The sequence below is a fragment of the Nymphaea colorata genome, chromosome 2, assembly GCF_008831285.2.
Source record: "Nymphaea colorata isolate Beijing-Zhang1983 chromosome 2, ASM883128v2, whole genome shotgun sequence".
NCBI lineage: Eukaryota > Viridiplantae > Streptophyta > Magnoliopsida > Nymphaeales > Nymphaeaceae > Nymphaea > Nymphaea colorata.
This window is the reverse complement of record NC_045139.1, coordinates 34,509,960-34,526,530: the sequence shown is the minus strand read 5'-3', so window position 1 is coordinate 34,526,530 and position 16,571 is coordinate 34,509,960. Positions and strand designations below refer to the sequence as shown.

At 36.2% G+C, this 16,571-nt stretch overlaps 1 protein-coding gene across 1 annotated transcript; it reads right to left on the bottom strand.

The window, feature by feature from the left end:
- Window positions 1-2,885: 2,885 nt before the first annotated feature.
- On the bottom strand, window positions 2,886-7,927 carry LOC116247131 (uncharacterized). Its single transcript, XM_031619112.2, has 9 exons — window positions 7,617-7,927; window positions 7,405-7,514; window positions 6,569-6,687; window positions 6,365-6,462; window positions 6,064-6,151; window positions 5,819-5,959; window positions 5,606-5,714; window positions 5,339-5,487; window positions 2,886-3,151 (listed from the first exon to the last, which is right to left on the bottom strand). The coding sequence occupies exons 1-9, from the start codon at window positions 7,676-7,678 to the stop codon at window positions 3,101-3,103; spliced, it is 927 nt and encodes a 308-aa protein (XP_031474972.1). The 5' UTR covers window positions 7,679-7,927; the 3' UTR covers window positions 2,886-3,100.
- Between the last annotated feature and the right edge of the window lie 8,644 nt (window positions 7,928-16,571).

Here is a 16,571-nt window from a genome sequence, read left to right as displayed (position 1 = left end):
AAGACAATCACTAGTCAACTGCAAGTTTGGGTAGCAGTTGGGAGATGCCGACAGTAGAATCGGTTCTGAATCTGAATACCATGAAGGCAGGTCCATAGTTGGATTACGGTTCTATCTGCTGAACTAAGGATTGGGGTTAAATTTTAGGTTTCAACCAATATTGTAGGTGACACCAAATTGAAGTTCAGACCAATATCCTCCGAGGTTGAGTCTTTTTTACACGTTCAATCTTATTAGTTCTTTTTTTTTTTGCATCAGATCCAGTTTTGTGATTTTAGATGAAGATTCAAATCTACTGCGATTTAGATCAACTGTTTGTTTCCAATATCTGAATTTGAACCTGAATGAGCAACCCGAAACCGATTTGGTCAGTTAGACAACCCGGACTTGGGCAAACCATCTAAAAATGAATAACCACTGAGTAAATAACTAAGGCCAACTAAGTTTTATTTGGACACTAAACTCAGATTAGCTCAAATATGCTAAGCTCATAAAAATTTGAATCATGATGACCGCCAAATTCGTGACAGGTTTGTGCCTATTATGAAACTGCAAAAATTTCATCATGTTGTTAACATTTGCACATATTTACTGTCTTGTACAATACCTTTCTGGTCCACGCATGAAATCTTTAAAATATTTTCAGAAGCTCTCCTAGAATAATGGCGAATCAGTCGTCCCAGTTTAGTTTTCTATTTTTTTTCTTGTTTGATTGTCATGGGCATAAACTCTATACAAGGATGAGGTTACAAACCCCGGGGTAAGAAAAAAGCAGAGAGCTTTCCTTTACAGATCTGATCGGTTGTCTATTTTAACCGAAGCCATCGGTCGAGTCAATTGATCGAGCCAACCACAACCATCGTCCTTAATCTACAGTACATCACCCTGTTTGGATGGAGGAAAAGGGAGAGAAAAAAACAATCAATTTGTTTGGTTGATTAATTAAGAAAAGAGGAAATGAAAAGAAAGTAAAAAACTTATTTCTTGCAAGTGAAAGGAAAGGAAAAAGAGAAAATGGAAATGATGTTTTAATGTAAATCCAATCCCTCCAAAATTGAAGGGATTGGTAAGAAAAAAAAAAGATTTATCGCTTTCTACCATATATGCTATTTTTTTCTCTATATGCATACATGAATAAGGTTTTACGTGCTAGCAACATTTTTTTTCTTTTGATCCAGAGTTTTTGTTACTACTCTTCATGTAAACCATCACAACAAAAGAACTTTTTTAAGTTCATCTCTTCTCTTCTCTCATCTTTCTACTACCGTTCGCAATGCCCTCTTTTCCCTTTCCATTGGTGCAAGAGTATTATTGTAAAGTAATATAAATTCTATAGTAGTTCAAACAAACATGATTTTAACAATTCTTTTTTTTTTATCTAAACAAGCTTTATAATCACTTCTTTTCTTTTTAATTCTCTTTCCCTCCCTTTCACCCTCCTTTTCCTTTCCTTTCCCTCTATCCAAACAATCTATCCAAATAAAGTGTAAGTCACGTTACTCAACAAAGCCCAACAAGTAACACTAACACCCACGATAATTGAAGAGAGAGGAAAGAAAACTAGACTTTATACGTTTATCATCTCCAACGTGCGGCTAAATCCATAGTGGTCAGCTCACAACAGGCTTGGGACGCTCAAATGGGGGTGCCATCAATACTCTATCTAATATATGTCTCTCTTAGAGGTTAAAAAAAATGCAATATATCGGTAAAAATGTTAATTAGAATAAGAATCGAGTGTCCTTGACATTTAACCTAGTGTTCGTCCACAGTATCGTACCATGAAGCCAGTACCTCAATAATACATTTAACAAACATTGCCAAGGTTGTCTTGGATGAAATGTTGCAGTCTCTTCATTCTCTATTTAAAGAAAAAAAAAAGTCAATATTCACAACTCGGATCGAAAGTTTTAAAAAACCCGTCCACAAAACCAAAATGAAGATCACCAGGATTGAAGGAAAAACCTTCCATCGAGAATATGCAATGAAAAAATTTCTCCTACAATCAAGGGCGGAACCAAGATTTTTTTTAGAAATGGGCCGACAGTCGGATCTCCGGATTTAGGTAGGGTTAAACTGAATTTTAATACAAAAAATACATTACGTAATTAAAAATATTTCAATATAAAAAACAAATTTTTCATTGGCTGGCCCCCCCTCCCCCTTCCCTCCGCCCCTACCTACAATCGAAAGAACGGCCTCGAACGGCCCAATAAATGAAAAACACAACCAAAGCCACAAAAATTCCGATTAGTGTCTGATTCAAAGGTGAATTAAAATGGCACCAAAACAAGTACAGCCAATGGTGGTGTAACACAACCCACCCTGTGACTTGACAATTTTATCCCCTTACTCATACATAGACTTTGATCTGCATTAGACTTTCTTTGATTAGATCGAGTAGCAATAACACTAGAAAAACGTGTAGACAAGTTTCTTACAGCATCAATAAAGAGTAAGTATAAAAAGTAACGATGATAAGTATAAAAAGTAACGATGAAAAACCTTTCATGGATCAACCAATTAATAGGAAGGTAAATACTAGGGGAGCCCCACAGTTTAAAAAGGACAACGCTAGGACAAAGCACCATGCTTTAGAAGGACGACACAGTGAGACAACTACCTGGACGCAAATTAACAAGTTTCACACGTATTTTCTTATAAGCCCTGTGACATTTAAGCGACATCCACCCGTTATGACAATGAAACCCAACCAGCCACCAATCTTATTCCACCCCCTACAACAGATCTATGCTTGTCTAAGAGTGGGGAAAAAAAACCATTCTTCCTACTTCCACCGACCCCCCCAACTTTCGTCGGCTAAATACTACTTTTCTGATGATGCCAACAGCAATAAAGGTTTGACACAGCAAAAGATTCTAATAGAGATAGCAAGAAACTCAACCTTTTCTCATTAATTTCCCTTAACATAAAATGCTCTAGATGGCCTCAAGTATCTAGCAGGCACATTCTTCTCGCCAAAGAACTCTGGCCATACATGGTCGCACTAGCCTTTGCCGTTGCACCCCACAAGATGCACAGACCTAACAAAACGTGCATGCTGCAGCCAAAATCTTCAAAACTGCATTCTTCCATTACCTCAGAGCTGGACCGTTTGCTTTTGGCCTTCAGCGTCTCCTTCATACTCCACCTGTTGACAGAGTATACAAATTACAGACACATAAATTCACCATGCAGAGAAATCGCTGAAGAAAAAACAATGTTACAGACTCTCCAAAGACCTGTGTTTCAAACAATTCAGAGTTCAGACATAAAGAAACCCAAGCTTGACATTGTTAGGCTAAAGGTCTACCTAGAAGAACTGGCAGGCAACTTAAAGAACGACCATCTTAAAACATCATAAAAAAACATGGTTAATTTAAAACACCAAGAAACAATAATCAATTATTGATCTAGCCCCATGCACGCAATCATACAAGTGTCCCTTTATCAGGTTGTTGTTTGGGGCAATAAGATCAACTTGGTAGGGGTAAAAAGATCCCTTCCTTGTCCTATTTCTATTAATCAATTACAGAAGATTTCTTATAATTTGGATCAAGCTATGTATCCGTTAGCCATAGACATCCTATTACTGGATCTAATCCTCTAAATTTCGTGTATTTTGTCCAATTCAGTGTCAAAACTGGGTTGTCCCACATTGACATGGACAGGTTAGCCTCCAGCCACTTCTGGAACTCTCTCTAGGCTGCCAACTCGTTTCAACAGAATTATCAGACTCCATTGCATACAAGCTTTTCATTTCCTGCATTTACGCCAAGAGTTTTCCTAAAATAACTGCTCAAAGACAACTACCAAGATTCTGATTCTCTTATGCACAGGAGAGAGTAATGAACCCTTCCAGTACATAAGCCTGTGAAAGTCTTATGGTACTTCAAACTAATGTCGTGAAATGGTAATGTAAACCCTATCAATTGGGTCCAAAGTTGCATAGGTAATATAATGTAATATGATGTACAAATCTGCAATTTTTATAACATTAAAAATTCAAAATAATAAAATACAGAATAATAAGAAAAAATTAACAAAATAGGAAAAATCTCTTTATTGAAAAACATATATTGCATAAGAATAAGAAAATAACAAGCATGTGTTACCTACAGAAAAAGGGATCCTTGGGTTCCCTCCCTCTCCCTTTCCCTCGTGACAAGAATGCATGACTTACATAAGAAATAATCGGAAAAACACTCAAATTACTCCAATGCTTAAATAAGTGTTAAAAAGGAAAGTTTTTGTCATGTAAGACTTACTCTCTGGAGTCTTTAAAAAACTTAATGGTCATAAAGTTTGAAATTTTTTTAGCACAGATGCTAGGTCTCATAAGAAAAATCATAAAAGCTATAATTTGTTGAATCAACATTAGCTTGTTTAAATATGCAAGAATGCTTGTCACCTTAACTTAAAATTGAGTATTAATAAATTTATATAACTTTATGTTCAGCAAAAAAATTGGGTAGCTGGTCGAGCTAGGGGCCTGTATTAAGGCAGGTCTCTAGTTCGATTCCCGTGGGCGCTATGTTCCTGTGTCTTAAGGCGGTAGGGCGCGGCATCCAAGCTGACGGGTGCACCGTTGCTATCGCTGACACCGACGCAGCTCAGGACCCCGGAGGCAGGGGGAATGGGGGGGCCTTCGGGCCTTGCTTGGGCGGTGGGGGTTAACACCTCTCGCTCACCCAAAAAAAAAAAAAAAAAACTTTATGTTCAGCAAAAAAATTGGCACCTTTTTATGTTTTCAATGAGTTATGCAAGTTACAGTAAGTACAATAACGGGTCATATTATAAGTTACATCTAATATGGCAATTACACCTTTTAAACTAGTTTTATGGGGGAATAGTTTCGTTTTTCATCATATAGAACACAACTTCAAACTGCACCACCCACCACAACTGTCAAATTACCTAAAGACTAAAGTTATAGCAGGCAAGGAGAATGAATTATATGCAAAGGCATTAATGTGAGGAGCTAACGAAGAAGGCCCCTTTGAGCTAAGAAAAGATTGCCAAACTTGGCCTTTTCAGATAGCATGGAAAGGAAGGAAGTGAACCTTGACTATGCAACTCAGGTGTATGAGACAAAAGAGCACCCAGGCCAGCTTTGGCTGTTTCCCACCGTTATAACAAGGTGGGAGAGACCAATTCTTAAGGGTTGGTTAGCACTAGAATCCATGCAAAGGTAGCCAACCAAATTATGGTTGACTATACTATATTGCTATGTCACATTCAGGTGACATGCAAGCTGATGTAGCCAATCAAAGGATTTTTATGGGAGTCTCCCTTTGGGACCCAAAAACATACAGACATTCTGAAGCTGATATCTTACCTCAACATGTACTTTCGACTTTCTTTTGATTTTCCATTTTCCATCGCCTGTCTGAGCCTTCTTTGAATCAACGCCTGAGTCTTTACGCAATCTCTTTGTATGTGTTTCATCATCAGAAACCATTTCAGCATCATCTTCATCAGTCTCACCTACATCATGATCTAAGGATATAACTTCAACTATTTAAGGTGCAATCTTTCATCAGGAATAATACACAGCAGAAGCCCAAATATTAGGAAATAGCCATATATTCAGCTGAAGTTTTACCAGCAGCATTTTCATTTTCCATGTCTTCATCATTCCATGGTGTGCTTTCAAAGTCTTCCATATCTTCTAGTTCATCTATATCAGCCTCAACATATTCTATGTCATCCTTCTGCTCCAATCAAGCAAAGAAATTTATAAGCATTTGAAATATTTCATCATGATAGTAAGCAGCAAGGCTACCTCAGGATTGTACAGAAGTTCTTAGAAACTCACCTCAGCAGCGTCTTCATCAGCATCATCAGCAGCCTGCAATTCTTCCATTTCAAGAACCTTTTCATATTCTTTGACAGGGTAATTGTATATATCACCATATGTTCCACTCTTTATACGTTGCAGCAGTTCTTTTTCAATTGCCTGAAGAAATAGGAGAATATTGAAATATATTAATGGAAGCTATGGAGTATAGAATATAAAACAAGCTCTGTACAAATGCTTATATGGCTTCACAAATTACACGCCTTGTCCAAAACTGCAGCAATTTCAGCTTTTGCCTCTCTTCTAGCCTCCCTCTTTTTCTGTTTTGTAGGCATTGTCATTATCTTTTCCCTGTGAAAGCAACAAAAGGAAATGTATGAGCACTATCTCAGCACAACATAAATGTAAAACACAGATAAGGTAAATATGAGTTGGCAAGGGCACTGCACAGTGAGGTGAATTTTGAGAAATTAAAAAACAAGAATATTTCATAATATCATCATATAAAATAAAAATAGTCTGCATTGCTCGACACTATAATGTGATCAAGAATTCAACCAGTACCTCACTTTAAGTGCAAGCTTCCTCCGACGAATAAGATATTGTGTTAACTTTGTGAGTCGTTGCTTATTTTTATGCACAAGAAACTTAGGCCAGAATTGCTGCCAATATAAAAACAAAAAGGTACTGCCTTTAGTATAGAACAAACCGAGAAAACTGAAAAAACGATATATAATTAAGCCATTACAGTGTACGAGATAGATTTACCAGATGTTTATCGATGGTTTCAAGTGCTTTCTCATAGTTTCTGGGTAGTTTCACCCTCTCCCACAATTTGTTTGGCATGTGCGCTCTCTCAATCGTTTTCATGTACAAGTACAGGATTCCTACACGAGTATCAAAAAGTTCAAGCAGCAAGACAAACGTGACATAGATCATCCACACTTTCAACAATCACAAACAAGCATTCACCAAATTATGAGCTTGCATCAAAATGTTGATTTGATTACATCACCAATGTTATCAAAAGATGGATTCTTAGTTGGAAAGATATTATCCCATTCCAGTCAGTTAGAGGTACCCTACTGAGAAAATAGAGCCTAGAACTAAAAATGAGAGATGCAGAAATGGTACCCTACACTGTAAGCTTGCCGTCAAAGGAAATAAGTACAAATTCAAATTCTTGAAGGACTACAGTTACAGAAAGTATGTTTTTAAGTTAAACAAAAGGTCAAAATTTTTGCTGCAAACTGCTTAACGGGCCTAAGTGTCTATTAGAAATAAACAATCCTGGAATTCAAATCTACTGATACAGATGAGACCATCAAGGAAACAGTGAATAAAAAAATTCCCATTAATTCCCTTCAGAATTACAAAGTGTTCGTGAACTACAACAAGAGCCATCAATATGTGGTCCTGTCAATCATAAACAACGTGAAATCTAACCCATCCAATTAGGGTTCTTCCGTCTTATTTTTTAGCATTTAACAGAACTAGTTTCCTTTACTTCTCTAACCTAGAATCAGCTAACACTCTGAGAGAAAACAAAGAGCATAAATGGGGGAGGAGTTGGAGAATTAGGGGTTCAAGAGAGGAGAGCTTACCGTCGTGCTCGAGGATTGTGGCATAGCGACTATTGGCGAGAGGGCAAGAGCTCCGGTTGCAGAGACCGGTGACATTATACTGATTCCTGCAGAAATTCTGCGTAGTCGTTCTGCCATTACCAAACCCGAAACCTCAACCACCAGCAAAAAAAACCAAACCCCAGCAAAACGAAAACTGAAAAAGGAAGTGAGAGACGGAGATAAGAGCTCACTTGGCCATGAAGCTACAGTGCTTGTGACGAATGATATGCCATATGACCTCATCGTTCTGCATCTTCGATCCGACGGCACCAACCCTAAACTCTTTAGAAGCGGAACCTCAAGAGAGCCCTAAACCCCACAGATCAAAAACCTCACAAAAACCCTCGAACGCCTCCACAGGAACCAGAGACGCCGACCTGCGATAACGGCGCCTCGGGAGGACGACGGAAATGAAAGAGGGAGGGAGGGGGTCGAAGGGGTAAGGAATGAACCTAGTGGGCTGGTGCCTCCAGTTGGTTGGTTCGAATCAGGTTGGGCGAGACAAATGCCTTCCTTTCTTTATTTATACATAAAAAAAAATACGGCTAAGTTCGAAGACCTTGCATCAAGGAGTGGCTGAATATGTGGTCGAGACAAGGATGCATCAGCGACATGTAATTTCAACAGTTTAATGTGCGACGGATCTTTTAAGGGTTTAGGTTTTGTTCTGGTTTTGATCTTTTGTTTGGGTTTATAACTTTTTTTTTTAGATTGGAATTGAAAGTGAAACGGTTAAAAAGTGGGTTGGAATCCATTAGACCAAGGGCTTGAGCCCGATAATGGGTCAAATCATTATATTGGTAACATAACATAGTTCAACGCTCGGACTTGAACTCTTACATGTGTGGACGTGTGTGTTTTAAGAGAAGCATATTGTAACACTTTTTGTTCAGTATTGAAAATTGTGAGAGATATTTTCGAGAGCGCGTATAAAAAAAAGTTGTTAAAGTAATTGGTTGTCCTAATTCTTAATGTTTGAAACCTTTTGTTTTCATCGAACTAAGGTATGAACTCAAAAATAGATCATATCATTAGGTGATATGTCTTTGCTTCGATTCCAATAGATGCTACTCCTTGGACCATTGAAGGTGTGGTGCTCCATCGAGTTGAAGGCAGTTGCCTACTTAAACCTTGACACAAAGAAGCAAACGGATTGGGGAGCTTTTGAGCCTTTTTCGAGTGATGGATTGTTAACCTCTCCCTCACCCAGAAGCTGAAAGACTACACCTTAATGCATCGCGGACACATTCATCATAATATATTTGTTAGAACAGCAAAACATTAATCCATGTTTTCATCTTATTCGTGACTTTGTGCATGCACTTGAAAATTTTTCATCCAATATCTTAAAAAATTCTTGGAAGACCAACTTATTCATCTCAATTGGACAAGAAAGTCTTTGATGCAATAAAACGAACCGTGTCTGAATAAATAAATGGATTAAATTAGGATAATCTTTACAAAGGAATTAAACTTAAAGTATATCTGGTTTCTCATTCTCATTCCAATAGTAATGAATACTATTTCGAGAAGGCATGGAAAGAATATCTTCTTCATAGTCACTTTTGGGTTCACTTCATGACTCACCTTTAGTGGCAGAGTCCCATGTCGGGGGAAATTAGCGGTTGTCGGCACCAGCTCAACAAATATATTTATCTTCACATTACTACCTTTAATTATTTGATTATTTATATATGGTATACTTAAAATTACGATTTTTGAATCAATGCCCTGCAACCAAAATCATGGAGCCCCCACCCCCTGTAGCTTTCAAATTAACTAATGAAAAGGGTAACTGTAATTAATTATTTTACGATGTGTTAGGCACCATATTCCCGTAATGGTTATAAGAGCGGAAAAGGATTTGATACAGTTGCAAGATTTTATCTTGAAATGGGCTTTAAGGAGAACAGTTTTGTAAAACTAATTTCATTTTATCTTTTTCAGGATTTTATTTTGAAATAGGCTTTAAGAAGAGCAGTTTTGTAAAACTAATTTGATTTTATCTCGTGAGATTACAGTGACAGGACCCTTCTGATCGTTATTTGATCATGCCGTAATGCCAACAAAAATGTATGCTATGAGCCGACGTACACACCTTATGCATAGAAGTCATGTGCAATGACCAAAATGTTTTCATTAAAATTAAAAAGAAAAAGAAACTTTTTAGAATGGTAAAAAAGTATTCTCAAAAAGTCTAAAATACCCATTATTTTATAAAGAAAATTCAAAAAATACCTCCACACCCCCTTTGGTGCATACTTGTAATGTTAATTGATGGGTCGATTGGAAACACCTGAAGTTTACATTCGGTCCCATTTTTGGGAGACATGCAATGTCATGCTTTTATTTTAGACTTTAAGTTCATTTGTTAATGAGTTATCAGTAATTATTATTTATGCCCTTATCCTCGAAAGGGTTAGCACACGGATGGGGTGGGGGCTGATAGGAGCTCAGTGTCTATTTCAAATTCTTACGGCATCAACTTCCTGTATTGTAAAGTAAAATAAGAGCACCGATATGCTAGTTGAAACATAACATGAGCGCCATCCCATAAAACTGAAAGCAGACTTAAGACATGGGAAGAAGGGTGGAAGCCTTCTTGTTGGGCCGTGAGAAGAAATACTCCTCCCACTCACCAAACTATTATTTATGCTCTTAAAAACACAACAGATGTATGTATTGAATCGAGAGATTGATCAGCTCGACTAAACACCCTCACTCCCATTAGATTTCACATGAAGTTATCAATTGTAAGGGTATGAAATCTTCCATAGCTTCTTATAAATTTTACTAAGCTCAAGGCTTTGTCGTATGAATTGTGGGTTGCGACCAGTTCCATTGGTATCAATATGTAGGGGCAGAGCCAAAGTAGGGCCCGCATGGGCCCTGGCCCATCTCAATTTTTTTTTTAAATACATGTAAATTTTAGAAAACTTCACTTGTTCTATATAAAAATTTTGAAAAATGATATTTCAGCCCTAGTCAAAATTTAGAAACTTTTGCAATCCTTTCTCTTATAGTTCCACGAAGGTAGTGGAAATAAGGAAAAACACCATACTTTTTATTTATTTATTTAGAGCAAGTGGTATTTTTCACCGCCCCAAAGAGAAGCCATTACCCTTTATGTGCCTCTCATCCCTGAGGTTCATCAAAAAGGCTTTGGGACCTTTATGGTTTAAAAAAGTAGCACATTGGGTCGTGATAGCAATCACAAGTTTCATGACATGACCAGTTAGCGGTTGCCAGTCAGCGGCACACTAGAAGGGAATTTCTTTTATTTGATTTTGTTTTTTAGACTTTAGTTTTCTTAGACATCTTGATTTTTAAGAGTGAATTTAGTTAGTCTTTTCTGCATCAACGATCAAAGAGGTCCATCAGAAAAAGAATGAGCCTTCACATGCCTGTGTTTATCCAGTCAGCTCACCTTCATATAAACCACACCAGTTACTTTATTCCTGACTGTAACAATACATTTCTGCATACCATCCCTAATCACATCTATAGTCATAATAAACCATTCACCTCCATTAAAGGACGGCCAAGGGTCATAACAAATTCCAGTCAGTAACCAATGTTTGGCTTCCTCTATGATTTTCTACCCACTTCCTGTTGCAGAATGAGTTTTTCACATCCTCCCATAATCCCCCCCCCCCCCCCCCATAGGCCATGGCTAGGACAGCACAACGAGTCGAGTCAGCTCGAGCTCGACTTGAACTTGCTCGTCAAAACTCGATTGTATGCTTGTAATGTTAAGTGAGTCGAGTTTAAGTTGTAAGAACTCGACTTGATTAAACTCGACCACATAATGAATGCAGAAATATAATTAGAGAATAGTTAAATGAGTTAAACAAGTTACAAGAAACAAGACAGACATAACAAAAACAAATTAAATGAGTTAAACGAGTCCAGCTCGAGCTTGAGCTCGAGTCTATTCTATAGTGATCAACTTGAGTTTGAGCTGAGCTTGAGCTCGAGTTTTCTGACTCGAGTCGAGTACTGCAGCCCTAGTCATGGCTAATTCTGCATTGTTTATCATGTAACTCATCATTATGATATTTTCACGCCACCCATAAGGCCATATATAGGAAATGCAGTTAACCAACATTTTCTACCGCACTTTTCTATTACTGTTGCTACCACAAAAGAGATAGAATCACATATGAACAAATATTACATGCACTAACAAATTACAAAGGGGATGGAGTTTTGATGTTGAACATTTTGAGTAATGGATAGCTTTGAGGTAATCTTAGAGTTGCAAGATGCTTTGACAATTTTGATAAATGAAACTTCATTGTTCTTTGCTTTGTTTTTTGTTTGTACCTTTGTCACAAAGGAATTCTCCAATCTCTTGAAATATTTGTAACTGATTTAATCTAAATGTTGTTCTACTTATATTCCTAGTTATCATTTTTCAGTTGTCTTGAGTTGGAGGAACTAGTGAAAATTTGTCATGAAAAGGAGTGCTAGGAGCAAGTAATCGGAGCTGGATGGTGTGTTTGCGTTGTACCTTTGATAAAGGAAATAATAGTCCCTGAATTAACTCTCAATTTGAAGGTACATTCTAATTTTCATTTCACTTAAAATATTGATTCCCACTAGTTTCTGGTTTTGGCAATAGCAGAGCTACATATAGGTTGGTGTGGGCAGTTGCCCACGCCAGCAACAAAATTTTTAGTTATTTTCACATATTTTTATATTGATGTCTTACGATTATTTACTCATTTATATATCTTGTACCCCTTCAAAAATGAGAATTTCTACAACAATACCCCATAACAAAAAATTTCTAGCTCTGCCACTCAGTTTTGTATGCGATGCTTCTTGTGCACTCTAGTCATTAGTGTGAAATTGAAGGATGTAGGTCTTACATTCAAAATCAAGTATCTGTACACATTTTTTTTCATATTTTTCTTGATCAATTGTACTTGGGAAATCTAATTAGCATGATTTATAAAATTTGCATTAAGAGAACATTAAGGGGTACTTTTTGGGTGAGCTAGAGGTTCATTCCAACCACCCAGAACAAGGCTCGATTCCCTTTGCCTCTGGAGTCTTGAGCTGCACCGGTGTTAGTGGTAGCAGCAGTGTACCATTTAACATCGATGTTGTGCCCCACCACCTTAAGACACATGATCATAATACTCATGGGAATCGAACTACATACTTGTCTTCCTACAGGTGTTTAATCGGACCAGCTACATTATACCTCTTGAGGGAACTTATGAGGTACTTTTCATGTAGTCATTTTCAAAATAAAAACTTGTACATTGAATCCATCAACTATGCTGGTTGAAAATGAAAGCTGCACAAAATCATACTCCTATAAGGGGGGCATTCGATGGTTGGAATTTTTATTCAATATTAAAAATTTCGGAAACATAATTCCTCCTCAAACTGAAATGGAATCAAAATTTCAAGTTTTAGTTTCCTAATTCCAGAAACAAAATACCTTGTTTGTTTAATAATTTTACAAATAAGCCTTTTGATTCTAAAATTCCATAATTCTAGATATATCAAACAGCCCCTAAGTTCATAAACTAAGTAGAAATCATTATCAGAAATTTTTAAGCTACACAAGAATTGCACATTGTCTCTTAAATCGGACTTATCTATGACTACATAATCATTGTAGGTATTTTTTTTCTTTGAGCATTACATGAGACATTTTACCAGTCCATGATTGACAAAGGCATATATAATGAGCAACAGCCTCCTTGGCTAGCATCTCTTTACTTTCAAATGCCTCCTAGATTTTTGCCCTTATTACCATGCGTCTATTAAACTTAATGTATACAATTTTTCCGGATCATGTCATGAGCATACTTATACTCCTAAAACATTGTTATACATTAACCTAATTTCAGCATTAAAATTCAAGGTGCGCTTAGAGAACCTAAAACATTGTTATACATTAACCTAATTTCAGCATTAAAATTGAAGATGCGCATAGAGCTGAGTGTCCATGAGAAAGATACACGACCTCAATGGGGCTGCGCTCGGTTATATTTATTTTATTTTTTAGGTGAACTGAATAAAACATAATCATGCACTGTTAAGTACAAGATATGAAGGTTTGTGAAACATAAAATAGAGTCATAATAGATATTAACGTCCGGCAAAATTGTTAATAATAAAACATCCAACTGTTATAAGCACAATATATATAATATAGAGCATCTGGTTTATTTGTAATAATGCCTTACAGTTTCCCTTGATTATATTTGTTTCGATTTAATGCAAGTTTTCAAGCACATACTTGATAGCGAAATCTCACTCTTTATCGTAAGTTGTAACGATGATATCTTCTGGACAACCCAATAAATATTCTTGATAAATGTTTCTTTAAGGTGAATACAGAAGATGTTGTTTTTAGTCCCTTTATCATCATCAACCCGTTTGTCTCTAACACGTACATGTTGCTAACTGCAGGATTTAAGCTTCTGTTTTGTTATGCATGTAACCTATTAAACAATATAAAGTATTGATTCCGTTTCAACAAATTTCACTTTCTATCTCCTAAATTGACATGACATTGAGTTGTAAGACTTCAGACCTTGGTAGTAAAGTCCGGTTTTAGTGTTAAGCCACATTGATGTGCATACTTACTACGATGTGTGCATCAATATGACTTGGAGCATATATAGGGATGTCAATCTATCCGATCTGAATCGGATATCTGATCGATTCGATCCGAAAACATCGGACATGGCAAAAAATTTAATATTTGATTAAGAAATCAGATCGGATTCAGATTCAGATATACATAAATATCCAATCAGATGCGGATTCAGATCGAATTTATTTGTAGACAAATATCCTGCATCTAATGCTATTAAATTTTGAAAATGGGCTAAATCTGGTTCAAAATTTGGATTCGGATTCAAATATAAATATAAAAAACAGATTTGGATTGCAAAATTGGATTTTGGATTCAGACTCAGATATAACTGTTCCTTATTCAAATTAGAATCCGAATATGTGAATATCCGAAAAAGCGGATATAATTTAGGATGTATCCGATCCGAGTCCAATCCGTTGACATCCCTAAGCATATATGCAACAGAAGAAACTTTTTGGGTCCTTATCGTTGCATGATATATATTATATATCATAATGTAGGTAAATAAATGTTTTTTTTTTTAATTGAGAATTTGATATCTTGGATATTCTATTGGCACCGTTTTCTGTGGGTACTGCTTTTTTAGATTGCAAATGGTGGATATGAAACACTCTAGTTAAGGGGGAGGGGTTTGAGCCTCTTCCGGATATCTCTCCTCCTTAGAACCATTTGTAGTGTGATATAGGTGGGCCACCATGAAGATATTGAGGATAGCATTTAGGATTCCTTCCCTGATGATGAAAGCAAGAACAAAAATTTTAAATACTTAGTTGTTTGGATTGATGACTTGTGTGCTTTCTTTGCCACTTTCTCTAATTGTAATCCAACAAATGCAATAAAATTTCTGCTTTGTTTTCTAAGGGAAGTGCTTATGGTTGAAATACATTCTCATTCATCTTTAATGGTCTCATATGTACTAGGTGCTTCCCATCTTACGTTGCACCAGGACCCTTAGATTATTCTAATATATATATAATAGTAACTCTAGCTGTTAATAGTTACTCAGATCACTCATCAAAGACGTCCAATTCATCGTGATGGATGATTGAAAGAAAATAAGAAAAAAAAATGTGTGAACTAATACCAAATGACAAAAATGTGTATTACCTTTTCCTCCTCATTTTATTTAGATGACCCTCATGAGTGAGTTGGGTGACGTTACATAGTTAGAGTCACCGACCAATTTTTTTATGCACATTCACACACACACACATATATATATATATAAGGAAGTGTTCAAATTCATTGGATGTTGGATTTTGGTGAATGGATAAAAATTGAAAATGCATTGCTAAAAGAAGTCAGCACAAAAGCATGAATGATGGTTTGTGGTGCCACTACAATGCATGATACTTTTAGCAATGCTTTGGTGGTGCTTTCAATAGTTTTTAATTTTTAACCATACGACAACATCTAACATGTGAGAGAGAGAGAGGGAGAAAGATTGGTTGTCTCTTATTTTGACAATGTCTTCCATAGTATACAACTAGGAGTGCTGATAAGGTGGTTGATCATCAATTGGAAGTCTTGCATTCCACGCTAATTTTGTCTTTTAAGAAAATAAGCATCAACAGCCAATGACAAAATAACAACGCCTTTCCTTTTCATTCCCCTTTTTAATGTGGATCAACAGTTGCTAGCAATTGTTATATGAAAATTATACGACTAAGAACTACTATGCGTTTGAAAATAAACAGCATCCCAAGTTTTTATTGCGGGTTGAAACGTAATTCCAAGTACTGTGTAAAAGTAGAGATGCTAATATATCTGATTTGGATCCAACATTTGCTCGAACCATTCCCAAAAAATCAGATACAAAAAAAGAATGATCTCTGATTAAGAAATCAGTTCAGATTTTAGATTTAAAAAATGACATCTAATTGCATTCAAATTCAGGTATATATAAATATCCAAACAAATTCAGATTCGCATAGGGATTTATTTTTAACAAATTTCTTATATCCATCACCCTTACATTTTGAAAATTGTCTAGATTTGGGTTTAAATTTTGGATTTGGAATTGGATGTGAATGTAAAAATCAGATTTGGGTTGAAATTGATTGTGAAATGGGATTCCAATATGATTTTTTTTTTTTGTTCTTATTTGAATCTGAATTTGAACCCAACATGTGAATATCCAAAAAAACACATAAGGTTAACTATATCTTTGATTCAAATCGGATCCATCAACATCCCTATGTAAAGCAAGATTAACAGAAAAACTTTGTGGTAAGTGAAAGCCTTGCATACCTATTATTATCATTATCATCTGCTTCATCTTTACTTGGCGACTCAGTTGAAGGTAATGAGACATTTTCAAAAAACCAATGGCATTTGATCAGCAAATTAAGAAAAAGCAGTCCTATTTTCTAAATAACAGCCAAAAGTTTGATCACTAAATGAAAATAAATTCATTGAAAAATTAAAGGGTCCAGATGACCACACCATATTGGATCATATTTTACAAGTTTCATTATTCTAACATATTCAATGGGCAAAATATCTAGCAACTCACGTGCTT